The sequence below is a fragment of the Bos grunniens genome, chromosome 23 (genome assembly GCF_055505025.1).
Source record: "Bos grunniens cultivar Pamir isolate PY7600 chromosome 23, Bosgru_T2T1.0, whole genome shotgun sequence".
Classification (NCBI taxonomy): Eukaryota; Metazoa; Chordata; class Mammalia; order Artiodactyla; family Bovidae; genus Bos; species Bos grunniens.
The window spans coordinates 50,169,296-50,190,476 of NC_141187.1; the positions used below are offsets into that span (position 1 = coordinate 50,169,296).

The 21,181-nt window shown below is 49.7% G+C and overlaps 1 protein-coding gene across 3 annotated transcripts in view; it reads right to left on the reverse strand.

Annotated features, from left to right (window-relative positions):
* The window catches only part of LY86 (lymphocyte antigen 86), a 42,663-nt gene extending 22,137 nt beyond the window's left edge, over positions 1 to 20,526 (reverse strand). The window contains exons 1-2 of one of the 3 annotated variants that reach the window (XM_086370906.1): positions 20,140 to 20,526; positions 19,175 to 19,324 (exon numbers count right to left, since the gene is read on the reverse strand). In XM_086370906.1, coding sequence (XP_086227032.1) covers positions 19,175 to 19,301 — 127 coding nt within the window. In that variant the 5' untranslated portion in view covers positions 19,302 to 19,324; positions 20,140 to 20,526. Of the gene's footprint in view, positions 1 to 19,174; positions 19,430 to 19,615; positions 19,813 to 20,139 lie in introns of those variants that run through there. The other 2 variants (XM_086370907.1, XM_086370905.1) reach the window with 2 other exon arrangements.
* Positions 20,527 to 21,181: the final 655 nt, after the last annotated feature.

The window sequence follows — 21,181 nt, forward strand, 5'->3', positions numbered from 1 at the left end:
GGACGAACCAGAAAACGCTTCTGCTTTCATCTGGAGTATAATGCTTCCATCATCTAGTTATGACATTACATGGCCAAAACATAAACTCAATAAAAGATACACATGTACTTTAAATCTCTTATTTTATGGTCAACATAGAGTCAAACGGTCTTCTGTGTGCAAGCCGTGTCTGCACACTCACCCCACGTTACCTGGGCTGATCCCTTTGCAGGTTAAAGTCAATCTTAGTGGTGGGGTTGCTATTCATAGCTTCAACTTCCACCGCTACAGTCAAGACACAGACATGAAGAACCTTCCTCGTTCTGCACCTTGACAATCACTTGTGGCTCCAGCTCCCCTTTCCCACCCCAGCAACCACAAATCACTGCTTCAGCAACACAATTCTGTCATCTTGAGAAAGTTACACATGTGGAACCATAAAGTATGGAAGTGTTCTTTTTAACTCGTCATATATATATTAAAATATAAAAACATGTACACATTTATTTTTAATCGAGTATAGTAGACTTACAATACTGTATCATATTAGTTTTCTGCATACAGTGTAGTGATTCAATATTTGTAGATATTATAAAATAATCAGCACATATGCAACCTTTTAAGATTGGATTTTTTCTTTCTCCAAGTGGCCCTGGAGACCCATTCAAGTGGCTGTGTATCTCAGGAGCTTTTTTTCTGCAGTGTGGATATTTCACAGCCTAGCTGCGCACCTGTCCTTCATGTAGAAGGACATCTGTCCAGTTTGGGGGCATTACGAATAAAGCTGTCATGATCTTCCACACTCAGGTTTTTGTGTGAACACGGTCTGCATTTCTCCGAGATACATACCCAGGACTGAGGTTCCTGGGTTCTATGGTAAGCGTATGTCTGGTTTTACAAGAAACAGCCTGTTTTCCAGAGTGGCTGTGCATTTTCCATTCCCTCCAGCATGGTAGGCAGGTTCTCCCAGGAGAAGCTTGTTCCCTGGGAGAAATCAGGAGAGGCCTGTGGTCAGTATGGGGTTGACAACTTCTATGCCCACTCAACCTTCCGGGTTCAGGCAAAACTCCCTCCCTGACATGAGATGACTGTTCCCAGGAAGATCGAATCCTGGAAGCCATGAGTTGGGCGTGCAGCAGTGGCTCATTGCTGTTAACGGGTGTCGGAGAGGGTGGCTTGGATAGCCAGCTATGTGGGGGTTTCCTTGCTCAGCCTCCCGTCTCCTTCCCATCGCTGTCTTCAAGACCCCTAAGGCAGTTTTGGCCATACTCTGTCACACAGAGGCGGGCAGAATTCTTAAGACTCATTTCTCCCGTGCTTCTAGTATGAGATCAGTTTATTAAACAGTTCTTCTCCCTCGAGTACTGCCCTCCCCACGCCTGGTAAGAAACTGTCCACTGCTGTCTCCAATCCCCCATCAGAGCCACACGACGAAACACCAATTTACACTTTCCCTGAGAAGCAAGACTACTGACGGAGCTGGTGGTCTATCTTAGTCTGTCGGGCTGTCATAACAAAATACCACAGACTGAGTGGCTGAAATGACAAACAAATGCTTATTTCTCAAAGTTCTGGGGGCTGGGAGTCCAAGGTCAGGATGCTAGCTGATTTGGTGCCTAGTGGGGGCCCTCTGCCAGGTTTGCAGACTTCTCTGTGCGTCCTCACCCAGCAGAGGCAGAGAGAGCATCCACTCTGGTCTCTTCCTCTCAGAAGGACACTAATCCCATCATGGGTCCCCACGCTCCTGACCTCATCTAACCCGAATTACCTCCAAATACCATCACCTTATGGGCTTCCTCAGTAGCACAGTGGTAAAGAATCTACCTGCCAATGCAGAAGACATGGGTGGGGAAGAGGAGGAAGAAATGGCAACCCACTCCAGTATTCTTGCCTGGGAAAATCCCATGGACAGACGAGCCTGGCAGGCTACAGTCCATGGGGTTGCAGAGAGTCAGACACGACTGAGAACATAAACACACACACACTCCATCACATCGGGGTTTAGAGCCCCAGCATACGAATTCTGAGGGGACACATTCAGTACATAACACGTGTGAAGACCTTCCTCTTCATGGTTAGCATTCGGCAAAGGGGACAGAGAGTGGCACTGTTTCTGAGTCCGGCCACCCTGATTTAGAATGAGCATGAGTGCCCCACGAAGGCCCTGGAATGAGGAGGGCGGTGTTCAAGGGGGGACCACAGACTCATTCTTTATCCGAAAATTAGAGACACAGCATTCTCCAGCATCTCCAGGACATGCAGTTGACTCTTCCTAAAGAGACCATGGACCTTCCCTGAGAAGGTGTCTGTTGCTGTTCAGTCGCTCAGTCATGTCCTACTCTCTGTGACCCCATGGACTGCAGCATGCCAGGCTTCCCTGTCCTTCACTATCTCCCTGAGTTTGCTCAGATTCATGCCCATTGAGTCAGTGATGCTATCTAACCATCTTATCCTCTGCCGTCCCCTTCTCCTGCCTTCAGTCTTTCCCAGCATCAGGGTCTTTTCTAAAGAATCAGTTCTTCACATCAGGTGGCCAAAGTATTGGAGCTTCAACTTCAGCATCAGTTCTTCCAATCATTCAGGGTTGATTTCCCTTAGGGTTGATTGATTTGACCTCCTTGCTGCCCAAGGGACTCTCAAGAACCTTCTCCTGACAAGGTGGAGAGGTTACCTAACGGGAGTTTCTACCAGGATGTCTTGTACTGATCAGGGAAACAAAATCCTCATTCCTAGAACCACAAACCACTCCCCCCCCCACCCCCCGCATCTCACATTATGTGATGAAGCCAGAAGGAGTCTGCTGGACGTTCCAACTCTGCAATAGAGCTCTCCCTGATGGGAAAGAGGGAGAAGTTTCTCGTCTGCAGGGCATGGACCACCCAGGAGTAGGATCTTGTGGCATGAATGACCCAGGTCTGCAAACACTCACTGCCAGATGCCGGAGGAGAGAAGAACCAGCTGCCTTTGGTTTGGACCCTCTGCCAGCAAAATAAATTCTTAATTGAGAAGAGGAATCATTTCTCTGCTTCCTGGACCAACACAATCCTATTATATTTTCCTCCTGTTTAGAGGATTAAATATACTTTTGCTAAAAATATAAAAAGAGTTCTGTTAGAAGATGGCAAACTGAAATGAAAAATAAGATGGGAAAGCTGACTTCAGACTGATAAATGAGAGCCGTGCACCTGCTGAATACCCACAGCCTTCTTACTCCCACCGGGCTGCACACAAGTTCAGGGCTGCCCGTGAGCTGATCAAAGTAAAGTCTCAGGCAGGCCTGACTCAACACCTCACCCGTCTCCTTCGCGCCACGGCTGGAACCATTTGGATACCGTTCAGCCTTTTCTTGCCATCTGCTCTTGTGTTTTCAGAACATAGCGTTTAAAAACCGTTTCTGTATGGAAACATTACCAGACAAAACTGGTGAAACGAGAGAAATGCGCTACCTTTGCCCAGGCTTAAGCCTCAGAAAAACGGAAAGAAAAGTCCTGGGCTAGGAAGTTTTTTCTGAGATAAGGAGACGTAAATAATAGATGCTCACAACAGTTTGTAACTGTGAAAAACTGGAAGCAACCTAAATATCTATTGGAAGGAGAATGTATATAATTGTAGTCTATGCACAAATGATATGTTCTACAGCTGTGAAAGTGAATTCACCAAAGCTACACATACTAGCTATCTCTTGGAATAATGCAATACATCGATTTCAAAATAAACTGTAACTCAACTGTCATTAATTCCATACATTTTAGGTTACACGTTTCTATGTTGTCACACTGCATGCCTACAATACTATTTTGTATCCTCTCTGCAGACCCTTAAATGCTGTATTTTCTGTGCTGGTGACGGCCTTCAGCACCACGCTGAACGGAAGCGGTGACGGTAGGCACTCCCATTTGCCTGATTCTTGGTTTTAAAGAGAATGCTTCCCACGTTTCACCATTCAATGGGACGCTCGCTGTAGAACAGCATTTTAGGTGCATTTCTTTAAAGAGCAGGGAGCTGATTTTCAAAATCCAAGCTGGCAGAGCCTCAAAAAATTAAAAATAGAACTACCATATGATTTAGCAATTCTGCTTCTGGGAGTACATCCAAAGGAAACACAAACGCGAACTTGGAAAAGAGATCTGTACCACCATGTTCACAGCAGCATCACCGACTAGAGTCCAGACATGGAAGCATCATAAATGTCCACCGGTGGACGAAGGGATAAAAAGGTGTGATTATATATATACATATAAAGTCAGCCATTAAAAACTGTGAGATAATGTTTGTTGTTTTAAGCGGCTAAATTTTAGGGTAATTCATTATGCTACAATAAGAAATAAATGAATTCTTATTTCAAATTAGATATTTTTATCATCCTCACATTCATTGCTTATTTAAATTTGTCAGTTCTTTTGTCCCAGTCCATCTTGCAATTCAGAACTTATTTCTGGGATCATTTTACTTCTTTCTGAAGTGTTCCTTAGGAAGTTCCATTACTGAGAGTTTTTTAGTGGCAAACTCTAGATTTTGTTTGTCCAAAAGAGTCTTTAATTCCCTCTAGTTTTGGCATGATAGTTACCTAAAGACAGAAGTCAAGGTTGATTGCTGTTTTTTCTTCTGAGTATACTGATGTTGCTATATTAAAATCTGCTATCACTCTAAATAAAATTTCTTGCTATGTGATTTATCTTTCTCCTTACACCAATTACTTTTTTTTCCTTTGTTAACTTGCGATTTTATTCCAGGGGGTCTAGTTTTGGTATCTATTTATGAATCCCACATGGAATTTGTGTGCAGTGAATTTGGTGGTTTAGGTCTTTCATTAATTCTAGAAAATTCCAGTATTTTTCTTCAGAAATTGCATTTTCCCTGTTTTCTCTATTTTGTGTTGTAGCTGAAGCTTGTATCTCTTTATCTCTCTGTGATGCATTTTGAATAATATCACCGCCCTTTTGTCCAGTTCATTAGTTCTCTCTAAGTTAGTGACCGGTGGCATCTTTGTTGCGACAGGCAGGATTCTCTCTTTTTTAAGTGGCATTCAGGACCTAGTTCCCTGAGCAGAGACCGAGCCTGCACGGGCATCACAGAATCTTAGCCACTGGTCACCAGGGGGGTCCCTCTCTCTAGGCCATTTTTAAATCTGTGTTCTAACCTAGCCCTGAGGCTTTGTATTTCAACAATTAAATATTTTAAGGGCTTCTGTTTGATTCTTTGTCAAATCTTTCAGGTTTTTTTTTTTTTTTTTTTGACGTTCTGTTTTTCCTTTCTCGTGTTTTAGATTCTGTCTTTCACTTCTTTAAACAAATCAGGTGTTCTCTCTTCTACAGTCTGTATTTCACATTTTCCAAATCTAATGTATTCGGGGTAGAATTCTGCATTTTGTTTTTCTGCTGCCTTTGCCTTATGGTGGTTTATTTCCTTGTGGTCTTAAATTTTGGACTGTAAGCTGAATCTTCAGAAATCGTGTGAAAGTTAAATTGAGAGTAGGTGTTCCTCTGGAGAAAACTGACATTTTCTTCTGCCAACACGTCTCAGGTATTCCCCGGTGAGGCCCACTTTAATGTGATTTCTAGATTTGGGATCGTCTGGATCATGAAGGGACTACACACTTGAGCCTCAAAACTGTGTTGATATCAGGTATGGAGCTCCTGGTTCTCAGAGAAGCGTTATTTCCTCCAGAGGCCGCACAGAGTCCGGTAAGTTCCTTTGTTTCTCATCCACTGTTTATTGGGGCTGTCACTCTCGGCAGGTCCTGGCTTCACGATGGGATCAAGTCCCATTTTGCGCCGTACAGGCCGCAGTGACCAGACGTGCACACAGCTGCTGAAGCCGCGTTCTGGCTCGTGGAGACCAACTCAGGGCCTGAGCCAGACACAACCTCAGTGCCCTCTGCACCCTGCATTTGTGCTTTCTTTCCATTCTGGCTCCCAGAGATCTCCTGTTCTTTCAGGCAAGCTCAGCTATGTGTATAGAAAGATTTGTGTCACATTTTACCCACAGATTTTATAGCAAGACAGTTTTCCATCCTGTGGAGGCCGCAGCGTGCCCGTTCCAGGGTGCGCTGGTCATTTTTTATGGGCTGTCTTGGTCTCTCTCACCAGTGTCCTGTTTATGGATGCTTTTGTGTATGGGAGGGATTTCAATGCACAAGGACACTGTAGCAGGGCATTTATTCTCTCCAAAGTCTTCCTGAAAGTTCCATGGCTCTGCCTGAGGGCTTTCTCTGGGTGTGGGAGTGAGTTTGTTCTGTACACAGTCAGGCCAGACGTGCTGGGGAAACAACGTACCCAGGAACCACCATGACACACGGAAGTGGCCAGACTAACACTCCAGTTCCCTCTCCCTTCAGATCTGACCACCCCAGGCACGTCTCTCGGGTCTCCCAGGAGCCCCAGAAGGACTGGGCTTCAGCTGCCCACAGTGGTCACCTGATCGGCTTCCTTTTCTTCCCTGACTCACTTCTTCACTCTCTTTTGGTTCTTCCAAGAATCATTTCTCAAATAAATTTGCACTTGATTCCTTGTGTCACTGGTCATTTCTCAGGAAACCCTATAACTTAAACCTACTCCACTAATTTGTAATGACTGTTGATGACGTATATGGTGCTAAATGCTGTGGACTCAAAGATAACAGCAAAGAAATAGTTTTATCTTCAGAGTCCTTCATATTCAGGCCTCCTGCTTTCTTGCCCTTTTTTAATAGAAATACACATTTTAGTGATGACTGTAGGTGGCAAGAAACAGTTCAACAGATTTGGGCCAAAATCTACCTAGCAATGTCAGGTGTTGGGGTGCTGACGGAAATAGCATGACCTGGACATGCTTGAACACTGGGTTCCTGGGCTAGCAAGGACACTCTGAATTGAGTAGGTGGATTCCTTACTTTGGCGGCTTTGCATTAGTGGTAAAGGATCTGCCTGCCAATGCAGGAGACGCAAGAAACATGGGTTTAATCCCTGGGTTGGGAAGATCCCCTAGAGGAGGAAATGACAACCCACTTCCATATTCTTGCCTGGGAAATCCCACAGACAGATGAGCCTGGCGGGCTACAGTCCATAGGGTCGCGAAAGAGTTGGACATGCCTGAGCACACACACACACACACACACACGCACACACCCCTAAGTTACGTATTTGTAATTCTTGGGGATTCACGTGGTGATATCACTTTGATACAGAGGATAGAGATGGTAAAACTGAACAGTAAGATGCTTTTTTTTTGAGATGTTCTGCATCCAGGAAGGGAAGGCCTTCAGGACGAGGTATCTAAAAAAAAAAGGTGTGACCAGACTAACATCTCCTCTCTCTACAGCAGAGGCTGTAAATTGCTAGAGCCTGATTTACCCCTAGCTCTCAGAGCTGTGTCGCTGCCCTTCACGAGGTTAAGGAACACCTAGGCCAGCTGCCATGTTCATAAATCAGGAGGCGGTGCTTCTCGATTAGGAGCTTTTCTTTTGAAAAAGGAGAAGGTTGGGTGTCTTAGGTCTCCAAATCCCTCCTGGAGATCAAATGGAGCGGAACAGTAGTTTCCTCCTTGAGATGAGATGACCTCTAGTCCTTGCAACTTTTACTGTGTGTTGCAACTGACCCCCTTCCTTCACAACTTGCCTTTTCCATGAAGGTGTTTGAGCATCTGACTCGGGCTCTGGAGCGGGTGAGAGGTAAGGCAATGACGAGTCAGGCAGGAAGGGAACAGTGGTCTCTGCTCTCTGGCTTCTCCGTCACTGCCTTTCTGAAGGTCCACTCCCCCAGGAAGGCGGCGTCCCTGAGACCCTGGGAATCAGCAGCGTTTGCACAGGCGCCTCCTGCTCCTTGTTTTGGCGACTGGCTCTAAAACCTCAGACACGATTGGACACGATACTTGCTGTTCAGCCGCTGCTTCAAATAAACCAAGAGCCACTGGCAATGCTCTGTCCTCCTCCAGGATTTTTTTTTTGAAATGTGCATATTCACTGACACAAGAATTGCTCTTTCGTTTAGTTAAAACCGAAGCTAAGTGTGAGGCAGAAAAGCTGTGCTCCCTGGGAGAGGATCTCCCTGCCCATTCTCCATCCGGCTTGGATTCCAGCGGCTCCGTGCCGGCCAGACTGGAGTATTGATGCCAGAGAACCAGGCCTCCAGTGCTGTGCTCCCAGAATAGGCACCATCCAGGCTCTAGACCTGAGCCTGCCGATCCCGGGGGACGCAGGTGGGACTTGGGCATTGTCCTTGATGCCAGAAGCTGGCTGCTCTCAGCAAGCTTTTGTACACATGGAGAAGGGACCAGAAGAAGCCGGCTGCTGGCATCAAGCTGTGGGCTTCGGGGTCCGAGTCACCTGTCCCATTTCCATCATTGTCCTCTGTGACGGTCATCTGCTTCCTAAGTACTGCTAGAACCCTTGACGGGGCTCATACCACAGGAGAAGGCAGCTTTCCTCCTAAACAAGCATCGCCTTCACTGTTCTCTGGAACCATGTCACTTCTATGTACAGTTGGCAGTGATAGAACTTTTATGGAACTAAATGGTCCTCTCAGTATTGTAAATGAGCCCCCTCAAGTCTTGCAGACACAGAGGGTCTTGTTTTGCCTGGGCCTGGCAGGAAGGGATGTGGGCACATGGCTTTCAGAGAAGGCCTGCCTAGAAAGAGGATCGGGGGTGTGAGTAGGAAGGAGAGGGTCTGGTCGCAGTGTAGGTGCCATCCTTGATCTGAGATCAGGTGCGTTTCACACCCTGGTGTTCACGGAGGAGACAGGAGGCAGGGCTGCCCAGGAGGGTTCAGGGGCGGAGCGGCCGCCACGCTGCTCCGTGGCTTGTGGTCAGAACACGCTACTTCCCTGGCTCCGAGTTTCCTCTTCTGGATGAGGAGACGCTTGGAATGAAGCCCTGGGGTTCTGTCTGGCCAGAACATTTCCAAGTTCTGTAAGAGGTCCCCTGTCTGCCCCGTGCCTGCTGGGTGCGGGCGTGGGGGTGGAAGGATGCTGACCCCTCCCCATATGCCTGCAGAGCACCAGGCTTGTGGAGAAATAGGTCGTCATGGACAGACCCTGGCTGCCAGGCTCCTTTCAAGGCCAAGTAACATCCAGGACCACAGTAGACGGCCACAAGGCCCCGGTCAGGGACGGATGCCTGAGCCCCACAGAGCGTGAGGCCGAGCCCAGCAGATGCTCTAGGAACCCCGCCCAGGCTAGAGCGTGCCTCCTTCCTGCAGCTTCACAGCCTCTGCAGACCACAGTCGGAGAGACCAAGTCCTCTGTGCTGGCCTTGGAGCTGAAAAAGACTGCGAGCCGATGCCGGGGGTGGGCAGCTGTAATGCCTTCTCTGACCGGGAGGGGGCAGGTGGGAGGGGGCCGCCAGGGACTTGCTCCCTTCTGCGGACTCGGGTGCCACCAGGCAGATTCTGGGACCAGGGAGAAAGGCAGTGCCCACCGTGCGGGGCTCCTGAAGACGTCACCTCCGGGGATTCTGCCTTTCAGAGTCACTTCTCAGGCCTGTCTGGGTGAGGCAGCCTGAGCATGGACGAGAAGGAAGTTGCGTCACATCACAAACCCTGGATGGGCATGAAGCCTTGTTCTTAGTTCTTTGGGGATCCAGAACGTTTCCACCAGTTTGGATAGGCTAGAGAGAACCACAGGATTTGTTTCTATCTTTGTAAGTAGGTAGGAGTGAAGACAAAGCATCGTGAATAAGCCAGGAAAAAAAACATATGTGTGTGTGTGTGTATATATATAAAATGTATATAAATATATACATATGAACACAAGGGCTTGGAAAAAATTAAAACAGAAGGACTGATCAGCTCAAGTGGTCTTATGTAAAAATTGGACTGAAAGCTGGACGAGAGTCAAACCAGCATCAGCAAACACAAAGTAAAAAGATAACCCAGTGCTAGTTCTAAGAGAATAAGTTTGCTAAATATGTTAAGGTGAGCCTCAGCTGTGCAGAAGATAAAATACGTTGTGGCTGCTAAATGATCCCCTCACTGTATTTCTGACATTAGGGTGGTGGGTGTATGTTTCCAGCAATGCTGACAGGCCAGGTTGATGCATAATGATGGTACGGTGGCTTCACAATGACCCAGAGAAACACGCATCAGTGGCCGGAGAAGCAGCAGGACATAGGGAGCCCTGAGACAGGAAGGGGCTGAAAGGTCTTCAGGATGTAATAGGTCAAGTTCAAGTGCAGAGATGTCAACTTGCTGGCTGACCAGGCCCAGGATCAATTGATTGGTAACTTAAAACCTTTGTTCTGGCTAGTCTGAATGACAGGCTTTATGTTTGGTCTGGAACATATCCTTGGAAAATACTGACCTAGTTATTGCTATAACTGGGCTTTCCTCGTGGCTCAGATGGTAAAGAATCTACCTGCAATGCGGGAGACCTGGGTTCGATCTCTGGGTCGGGAAGATCCCCTGGAGAAAGGATTGGCTACCCACTCCAGTATTCAAGCCTGGAGAATTCCATGGATGGGGAGCCTGGTGGGCTTACAGTCCGTGGGGTCGCAAAGAGTTGGACATAACTGAGTGACTAACACTTTCACACTTCCATTGCTATAACTCCAAAAAAAGTAAGAATACAAGGAAGAATAAATATCGGTGTAGAGATGATTAAGTAAAATCCACAGTAGAGATGCTTGGATGGCATCACGGACTCAATAGACATGAGTTTGAGGAAGCTCCGGGAGATGGTGAAGGACAGGGAAGTTGGGTGTGCTGCAGTCCATGGGGTTGCAAAGAGTTGGACATGACCGAGTGACTGAACAACCAATATCTTGACACTAGTTTAAGAAAAGGGTCCTAGTAAGTGAACAGTCACTGTGATAACCTGTGCTTACTTTGTATGATTTTAAAGATTTTAAAGCATTTAAGCAAATTGGTTGTATTTGTTTACCTGCTTAAGACAATTCTACTAGTAAGTTTGCGACCCATGGATGTATGCCTGTGATAAAACCAATTTTTTAAATTTACAAAGCTTTGGTTATGCAAATAGAGTTTAATTGTTTAAAGGGATATTTTAATAGAACACGGTGGCGGTTTAGTTGCTACAACTGTGTGGAACTCGTGACCTCAAGCACTGTGGCCAGGCTCCTCTGTCCATGGAATTCTCCAGGCAAGAATACTGCAGTGGGTTGCCATTTCCTTCTCTAGGGGATCTTCCTGACCCAGGGATCAAACCCTCATCTCTTTCACTGCAGGCGGATTCTTTATTGACTGAACCACCAGGAAAACCTCTTAATAGAATTGAACACTAAAACACAGAGAAGACCCCCAAATAGAAAGGCCGCAGCTATGGGAAAGGATGCTAAGGGTGAACAGCTGAAGGGAGCCCTGATCGTGCTCCTCTGGATTTCTCCTGGGGCTTACGCAGCACCCACCCAGCCAGAGGAGAGATGCCAGGCCGCACTCAGGGGAGCCTGCTGCCCTCACTGTGCTCGCAGCAGCCAGGGTGAACCTGAACTGACTTCACTGTGGCCCCCGGCAGCAGGGTGAACCCCCCACTGACCTCACTGTGCTCCCGGGAGCAGGGTTAACCCCCCACTGGAGGCTTGGATTTCTCTTGAGAAACCTATATGCAGGTCAGGAAGCAATAGTTAGAACTGGACATGGAACAACAGACTGGTTCCAAATAGGAAAAGGAGTACGTCAAGGCTGTATGTTGACACCCTGCTTATTTAACTTCTATGCAGAGTACATCATGAGAAACGCTGGGCTGGAAGAAGCACAAGCTGGAATCAAGATTGCCGGGAGAAATACCAATAATCTCAGATATGCAGATGACACCACCCTTATGGCAGAAAGTGAAGAGGAACTAAAAAGCCTCTTGATGAAAGTGAAAGAGGACAGTGGAAAAGTTGGCTTAAAGCTCAACATTCAGAAAACTAAGATCATGGCATCTGGTCCCATCACTTTATAGGAAATAGATGGGGAAAGAGTGGAAACAGTGTCAGACTTTAGTTTTGGGGGCTCCAAAATCACTGCAGATGGTGATTGCAGCCATGAAATTAAAAGATGCTTACTCCTTGAAAGGAAAGTTATGACCAGCCTAGATAGCATATTGAAAAGCAGAGACATTACTTTGCCAACAAAGGTCTGTCTAGTAAAGGCTATGGTTTTTCCAGTGGTCATGTATGGATGTGAGAGTTGGACTGTGAAGAAAGCTGAGCACCGAAGAATTGATGCTTTTGAACTGTGGTGTTGGAGAAGACTCTTGAGAGTCCCTTGGACTGCAAAGAGATCCAACTAGTCCATTCTAAAGGAGGTCAGTCCTGGGTGCTCATTGGAAGGACTGATGCTAAAGCTGAAACTCCAGTACTTTGGCCACCTCATGCGAAGAGCTGACTCATTGGAAAAGACTCTGATGCTGGGAGGGATTGGGGTCAGGAGAAGAAAGGGATGACAGAGGATGAGATGGCTGGACGGCATTACCAACTCGATGGACATGAGTTTGAGTGAACTCCGGGAGTTGGTGATGGACAGGGAGGCCTGGCGTGCTGCGATTCATGGGGTCGCAGAGAGTCGAACACGACTTGAGCGATTGAACTGAGCTGAACTGAGGCTTGGAAGCAGCGCCTTATGGGCCCCGGATCTTTTTCTTCCTCTTCCCGGCCATTGGCTGGTTACCGCCCCCCACCCCTTTCTGTTCCGGAGGCAGAGAGGCTCTGCGGGGGAAACTGGCGCAGACTCTCAAGAAGGCGCGGAGGCACAGCTCAGCCTTGTTGGGTCCCTCGCAAGGAGGTGGGTCCTTCACAGTGCCAGCTTGCCCTTTGCCTGCTGCACAGGAAGGCCCCCGCCCCCGGGGCTGCACCCAGATCCCAGATGGACGCGCTTGGTCCCTGGAGGACCGCAGAGGGCTCCCGAGATGCTCACTCGGCTACTCTACATCCTAGAGGGAAGTCCTGGAGCATCACACGGCTTCCCAGAGAAGGAACCAAGCCAGATGGCACATAGTTCCTGGGCGGGTGGCCCTTTTCTTTCAGTTAACCTCCTCTCCCGAACCGTTGTTTGGGGTTGAGGTTTGGAGGGGAGCACCTGTTCCCCACCTGTATACACGTCTCTTACTTTTTCTGACCCTCCTCTTTGTCTGGTTGATGTCAAGGCATGTTAACTGACAACACTAGGATCTACACTCAAGGCTGTTGTCAGAAAATACAACTGCTTTCCAACTCTTACCAAAAACCCCATCACAGCAGTAACAGCAGCAATGGCCACAATGACATTCACGGATGCAGTGAGTCCTGGACCACGTGTAACTCACTCGTTCTTATGGGCACCCAACTTCCCCTTGAGCAACTCAGACCTGCAAGGGCCACACTCAGAGAAGCTTCCACTGCAGCCCTTTGCAAAATCATCTCCAGTTGCATTTTGGTGACGAGCCCTTGGTCCACGCTGAGGGCACCAGGCATGAGTCACTGTGGCTTTGCCTGTGGAAATGCTGTCCAGGGTAACATCTACGCTACAGAGAAGTTCCTCACGGCTTATCCCAGGGTCAGGAAAAGCTGGACATCTCCTTAAAAACTGGTTTGATTTTGTAAACGGTGTAACGTTAGTTGCTCAGTCATGTCCAGCTCCTTGCAACCCCATGGATGTAGCCTTCCAGATTCCTCTGTCCATGGGATTTCCCAGGCAAGAATACTGGAGTGGGTTGTCATTCCATTCTCCTGGGGATCTTTCTGACCTAGGGATCGAACCCAGGTCTCCCATATTGCAGGCAGATTCTTGACTGTCTGAGCCACCAGGGAAGTCCCAACTTCTAGGAAGCTTGTGGTCAAATATACCCATAGTGACTGTGAAGTATCTCACAAGTCATCAGCAGCAAAGACTTACTGAGCGCTTAGTATATGCTCATCACATTTCACCTGATTCTCACACAGCCCTGAGATGCTGATAAGATTCTTATCCCTAGTGCAGTGGGCTGGAGAATGGTTCCCAAAGATATCCATGTCTCCATCCCCAGGATCTGTGAGTCTTCCCTCAGGTAGCACAGAGGACTGTGCAGAACTGACTGTGCTAAGGATCCTGAGACTGTGAGATCGTCCTAATCTCAGGGGGCCTCCCAAGAGGGAGGCCGAGGGAGACAGGACACAGAAGAAGGAAGGGATGTGACCGTGGACGCCAGACGCTGTGCTGCTGGCTTTGGAAATGCAGGAAGGGGCTGTGAGCCAGGGATGCAGACGCTGGAAGACGCGAGGACAGTCTCCTTCCCTGGGGAGTTCAAGGGAGGGTCCTCTTGGACCCAGCAAAACTGACTTTGGACTCCTGGCCTCCAAAACTCTCAGGATTTAAGAATTCTTTAAAGCCGCTAAGTGTCAAGTGGTACCTTGTTACCGCCACCGCAAGAAACTCACATACCCTCTTGACTATCACCGGAGAGGAAGCAGGATTGCCCAGGGGCTGGAGTGAGGTTTGCGGACTCCAGACCCCAAGCTCTTAGGCCTCACGCAGCCTCCCCTGTTGTAAGTTTCCTGACCTCCCTGCCCCCACGTGCTGGCTTCGTTATTCCCTTCCCGGCTCTGTTTCCCCCAATCTCTGGTTCATCTTCTCATCACCTGTACTCTCGTGATCCACCTCCCGTCTTTATGTGACAGAAGCCGAAATAACCTCACTGGTGGACGTTTGGGCAGGTATGCGAGGGGGGGCCCTGGGTTTTTTCTAGCCCTGGAAACTGCCCTAGGATTTAACAGAAGAAAGGCCCCCCGACTGCTTTAATTCCCCCTTTTGCTTTTGTAAAGACTGTCACCCTCTTCTCTGCGGCAGCACCAGCATTTGGACGGAGCAGGACTTCTGCTTTTTCAGACACTTCTGCTCACTTCCTGGTCTAAGGCCAGCACCCAGTAACTGCTTGTGAAGTTCCTTCTTTCAACTTGAGGATTTTTATATTGTTCAGAACAGTTTTTAGCCTATGATCTCCCCTTCCCACTGAGATTATAAAACGAGCAGAGAAGGGGGAAAGGAAGCACTAAACCCGGAAGACAGCGAATCCTTGATTGCTGCTTCTTCCACATCCGTGGACGATCGTGATGTGAACACACCTGTACAGGGATTCCAGGAGCCCGCTGTGCCCAAAGACATCTAAAGCCCAGGCCTGGATGCAGCATCACAGCACAGTCTTTACAGGCCTCACTGGTGGGATACCTTGAGAGTCTGTCCTGCAGCGAATGCAGTAGCTGAGGGGGCTTCTCCATCGGGGAGGGGGGTGCAGCCATTCGGTCCCCCACAGCTCGATAGCTGGCAAGATAGGAGGGAGACCCATCTCTGGGGGAGCTCCCAGGACACCACTTTCCTCTCTGCTGACCCCGGTGTACATCAAAGTCTCCCTCTGACATTAAGGATGTTGAAATGATGCTAATGTAGGCTCCCAGAAATTCCTTCCTGGATTATTGGTTTTTTTTTTCTTTTGCTGCACCATGCATCATAGAGGATCTTAGCTCCCAGACCAGGGATTGAACCTATGCCCTCTGTGTGGAGTCCTGTCCCAAGGTCACAGGACAAACATCTCTGGAACTGACCGAACCCATAGCAACTGCTGCCGTGAGCCTCCGGCCAGTGGCTAGTTCCCTGACTCTATGTTAGGTAAAATTTCTACCCTGTTAGCCACCCTATACCATCTTAACCCATCACCTAATGCCACCCTTTCCAGTAGGAATTTTTTCTGTTTTGAGGCTATAAACATTGGCTACTAGCCCTTGAAAGGGTTGGCTCTCCCTGGAGCCAGCCCGCTGTTCTAAGAGTGTCTCCCACTCTAATAAACTTTATTCTCCTTTCATCCTGCCTGGAGATTCTTTTCCAACCCCCACACAGGTCATGACGTGTTGGTGATCATGACACATATCTGTATCTGTCCTAGAAAGAGACTTGTTACACGGTGTAGGCTCGTGTGATGATGGAACCTGAGATGTTCAGAGTCTGCCATCTGTGAGCCGGAGCCCCAGGAAGGCCGCTGGTGTGGCCTGAAGGCCTGAGACCCGGGGTGGGGACACTGCAGGTGGGAGATGGGCACCCCAGCCTCACAGTCAGGCAGAGAGTGAGTACTCCCTGCCCCCGCCTTTGTGCGGGCGTCAGGCCTCACAGGTTGGGAGCTGCCCGCCCGCACCGGGAGGACCATCTGCTTTACTCAGTCCACCGCACCAGCGCTCATCTCCTCTGGAAACCTCTCAGAGACACCCCGGACATGATGTTTAACCAGCCATCGGAGCATCCCGGGCCCTGGCTGCACTGACATGTTAAAGTCACCCATCACTCCTGGGCTCTGCTCACCCTTCCCGCCTCATTGCTCACCCTCCCCCGTGTCCCAGCCCTTCCCCAGCCCCTGAGGCTAAACCTGCTCCCCAGCCTTCACTCACATGGTCCTCGGCCTAAATGCTCCTTCCCGCTCCCACCCCTACGCCATTTGCCTTCTGACAACATTCTAGACGCCAGTTGATTCAGAGTGGCCTGGAATCAATGCATTTTAACTCCACAGATATTTGCTTAATGCCTGTCCTGTGCCCCTGGAGGGCGTCACTCTGCCGCTGCCACCTGGTGGCGTCAGAAAAGTTATCTGACGTCACTCACCCTCAGTTTGTTGCTGTTTCACTGCTCATCATGTCTGATGCAAGGTTTCATCCCTGGTTCCGGGAGATCCCCTGGAGAAGGGCATGGCAACCCACTCCAGTATTCTCAGGCTTCCCTGGTGGCTCAGATGGTAAAGAATCTGCCCACAATGCGGGAGACCTGGGTTCGATCCCTGGGTTGGAAGATCCCCTGGAGAAGGGCATGGCAACCCACTCCAGGATTCTTGCCTGGAGAATCCCATGGACAGAGGAGCCTGGCGGGCTACAGTCCATGGGGTGGCAAAGAGTCAGACATGCCTGAAGTGACTTAGCATGCACCCTCAGTTTACACATCTGTAAATAAAAATAACGCTTAGAAAGTACTTAGTGTGACGCCTAACACATGTGCCCTTTATGAACATGAGATGCTGTAATCACTGTTCTCATCATCCCACATGGTTGAACTCAAGCTTGAGGACAGGTTCCCTGGTGGCTTAGACTCAGCCTCACCCTCTCCAGCCATCATCGCATCCCTGCCGTCTCCAGTCCAGCCCTTCCCACGAGGCGTTCACCCTGTTGCTTGGCCCCTCCTCCCGCTGCTCTTGGACTAGAACTGCGTCTCCCTCATTTCTTCCACTGAGTGCTTAGAGCAAGGCTGTGACCAGCACTCATTGACTCCACAGAGCAGCCGCCTCTTCAGAGGGAGGGGTTCTGCCCAGGCTGCAGCGACATGATCCGTTTCCCTGGAGCATCTGCTCCTGGCAGCGGCAGGAGAGGTGGTTGCCAGGCTTGGACACAGGCTGCAGGCTGGTCTGAGGGGTGGACCAGCCATGGCAACCATTTGTGGGAGGGTGAACTGGAAAAACAAATCCTGAGCGGTGCATTCATCTCAAGCTTTGCTTCTCATCCTGCCCTGAAGATGAACAGATGCCAGCAGAAAGCATCCCATCCCCAAGGGAAGAGCAAGAGGAAGGCAATGAACACTTCCAGCACCCAGTCTTTCCTTCTCTTCTACATTAAACAAAATTTGTGTGTGTGTGTGTGTGTGTGTGTGTGTGTGTGTGTATTTCAATCTTCGATGTTCCCTCTTTTTAAGAGTCAAGTCTGGACATCTGTGAGGCACTCCTTGGGTGCCAGTCGTAGGGTCCAGCTTCTGCTCAGTGTAACATTGATGACCCTCGTTGGCATATTGTGGGGCCGGCTTGGGTACTTAAAGGGCATCTGCTTTCCACTGCCTACAGTCTGAGCAGCATTTTGCCCCCTGTCTACCGCCAAGATGTCATGTTTCACAAGGTCATGACTTCGTGAGCCAGTCCCTCTCATCTTCATTCAACAATGCAATCCTGAGACTGGGCTCATTTCTCCCCACTCAGGCCCCTTTATGAACTGAATGTGTGTATCTGTGCTCAGCCACCCAGTCCTGTCTGGTTCCTTGCGACCCCATGGACTGCAGCCTGCCAGGCTCCCCTGTCCGTGGGATTTCCCAGGCAAGGCTCCTGGAGTGGGTTGCCACTTGTTCCTCCAGGGGATCTTCCTGGATGGGTGGGCCTTAATCCGCTATGACTGATGTCCTCATGAGAATGGACACAGACACACAAGGGACATGTGGGCACAGAACAAAGAGCAGGTGAAGACAGGAGGAGGAGGAGGCCACCTGCAAGCCCAGGAGCAACGAGTCCTGCTGGCACCTTGGTCTTGCAAGACTTGCAGCCTCTACTGTTGAAGCCCCTCGGCCCGTGGTGTTTTGATGGCCCCAGAAAACAAACATACCCTCCAAAGACTCGGCTCAGACCCTGATCACGGCAGCTCCCTGCGCTCTATTCACTAGGCTGCGTGCTGGTTGCTGTCTACGCTTGACCGGTGGGGTAACAGCCTTGGCTCATCCCTCTTATCATGTCCAGAGCTAGAGAAAACCGTGGCATTGGCAGCAGCCGGATAAGTGTTTGTTGAATGAATAAATGACGTTGCTGCTGTGAGAGGAGTTCTGGCAGCATCATCAGAAGGACAGGAGTCTTCTCCTTTGTCATAAACCATCTTTTCACTCGACTCACAAACAACGTAACCTGGAGAGGAGCCCCGGGTGAGCAGTTGGGGGAGGTCATGGAAACTTCACCACGATGGCATCACCAACTCGGTAGACATGAGTTTGAGCAAGCTCCGGGAGTTCATGATGGACAGGAAAGCCTGGTGCGCTTCTGTCCACAGGGTTGCAGAGTTGGACACGACTGAGTGACTGAACTGAACTGATGGAAGCTTCTCTTCCTGATCCTGAACTGGCAAGGTTTCATGACTTGGTAGACTCACCGGTCAGTCTGCTCTTTTTCAGGCTCTGTGAGGTTAGTGATTGTATGCATGGTAGCCCACTAGGACCCTCTGTCCATGGAATTCTCCAGGCAAGAATACTGGAGTGGGTAGCCACCTCTCTTCTCTGACCCAGGGATCGAACCCAGGTCTTCCGCATTGCAGGCAGATCTTCCTCTCCCTTCTGATCTAGAGAGTCACTGTGCTTTTCTGGCCCTCTGGTCGTGCTCTCCAGGTCTCTCCCGCCAGACAGCTTCTCTGCCCAGGGCTTCCTGTGCTCCACACCTACCCATTCATCCGCTGTCTCCCTGCCCTTCCCCCACCCCCATAAAGCGCTTGAGCATCTCACACGTGTGGGCCTTGCCTTCCCCGTAAACAGAAACCGACGTTCAGAAAGCACTTACCGCAGCTCTGGTAGAGCACTTGCAGATTCCCGTTCCTGCAGGCCGTGTGCGTGGGCCAGGCCTCCCCGCCAGCTCTCCGGGGAGACAGCAGAGTCCAGATGAGGAGGGCAGCTGCGAACCCTTTCATGGCGCGGAGACCCTGTGTGTGACCTGCACGATAACACGGCCCAATAAACAGTGTCGTCCATGTGCTTCCTCCGCCCTTATCAAGCAGTGACATGATCAGTTTCACTTCTCCTATTTTATGCTCCTGGGGAACCACTGTGAGAAGCAAAAGGCCGTTGGTGGTAATTTAGTCTCTAAGCGGTGTCCAACTCATTGCGACCCCAGGGATTTGGATAACCCACCAGGCTCCTCTATCCATGGGATTCTGCAGGCAAGAATACTGGAGTGGGTTGCCATTTCCTTCTCCAGGGGATCCTCCCCACCCAGGGATCGAACCTCAGTCTCCTGCATTGCAGGCAGTGTTCAGATTCTTTACTGAGCCACCAGGGAAGTCCAAAGGCAGCTAGCAGGGGCCTCTGAATGCAGTTCCCTGAACCTTTGGAGCTTGAATCAACAGGCGAGGCTAGTCTAGGTCTGGGGTGGGGCATGTTTGACTTTCTGTTTTCAAAGAGAAGGGGCAGCAAGTAACGCGTGACCTTTTGGCTGGGCCCGCAAACAGCCTTCCTTATAACCCCGCCCCCCTTGAAGCCCCGCCCCCCTTGTAGCCCCGCCCTCCACACAGCTCTCCCTTTGTTATAAGCGGCCCCTCTTTGCAGCCTTGCCCACATATAGACCCACCCTCCCTGGAACCCCGCCCCCAGGTAGAGCAGTGAACTCAGGAGAGCGAAACCACAGGCCTCTACGTGTTTTCCATCACTGGCATACTGTCCCAAGGGGGCTCTGATGTGGGTTATGAACTGGGGGTCTGGCCTTTGGGGGGGCTGCAGAAGGACCTCTGAGGTCTGGAATGAGGCTCTTACCCTGTTGGCACTTCGCTCTGGCTTCCACTCCAGGATTCAGACTTCAGCTGGGGGAGCAGGGCTGTGTCCTTGGGGGCAGCTGCTGTGGTCTCTGGAGAGGAGATGCAGGCAAGAGCCCTGAGAAGTGAGCTGGGTTCTGTTTCTGGGCTCAGCTTAGTGGGAAGGACGGGGAGGGGTGGAGAAGTCAGGGCTTCCCTAGGAAGCCTGGAGCCTGATGCTTCGGGTCAGTGGCAGGGTTACTGATGTCACCTCCCTCTTCTTATTCAAAGCCAAGAGTCTCTCTCCCTGTTCCCCATCCTCCATCGTCCTGAATTGTGACAGCGAAACTTCTCACCCCTGGTCCCCAGCCCAACCCCAGCTCCTCCTTAGCTTAAGGGAACCAGAGTCAGGGCTGGGGCCAGCAGATTTTAGAAGCTGCAGAGAACACTATTTCCCCTGGGAGGAAAAGCATTTCTCTGAGTACATTGAGTAAATTGACTATTTCTGCTGATGGCTTAAATAAGAATTGAAGTAACTTCAAAACTTCTTTTTTCGCAGTAAGTGGAACTTAATTACCAGTGAAATAAGTTGACTTAATTGAAGGATACTTTGGATTTCTTGGGAGATGAAAGGGTGTGGTCATTTGGGGACTGGTTTTTTTGTTTGTTAGTTTTTTAGGTTCACTGATGTTGGTTTTCAACAGAGATGCTCAAAGTAGGATTCCTAGACCACAGCATCAACTTGCACCAAGAGCTTGTTAGAAATGTAAATTCTTCCACTGCTGCAGGCTGAGAACCCGCTGAATCGGAAACTCCTGGGCGGGGCCAGCACTGTGTCTTGATAAGCCCATCAGGTGGGTCTGACACCTGTTCAAATTGAAGAACCACTGGCTTTTTGTGAAACCCAAGGGGAAATCTGAGCCCCAGAGGAGAGGAGAGGGGAGTAAACTTCTATGAGAAGAGACGAGGTGGCTCTGCAGGGTCCGAGTGGGCAGGAGGGCGTCGCGCTGTGAACAGAGTTGAGGTGAGAGCGCAAGGCCCTGAGAGAGCTGTGGGCCCTGGGA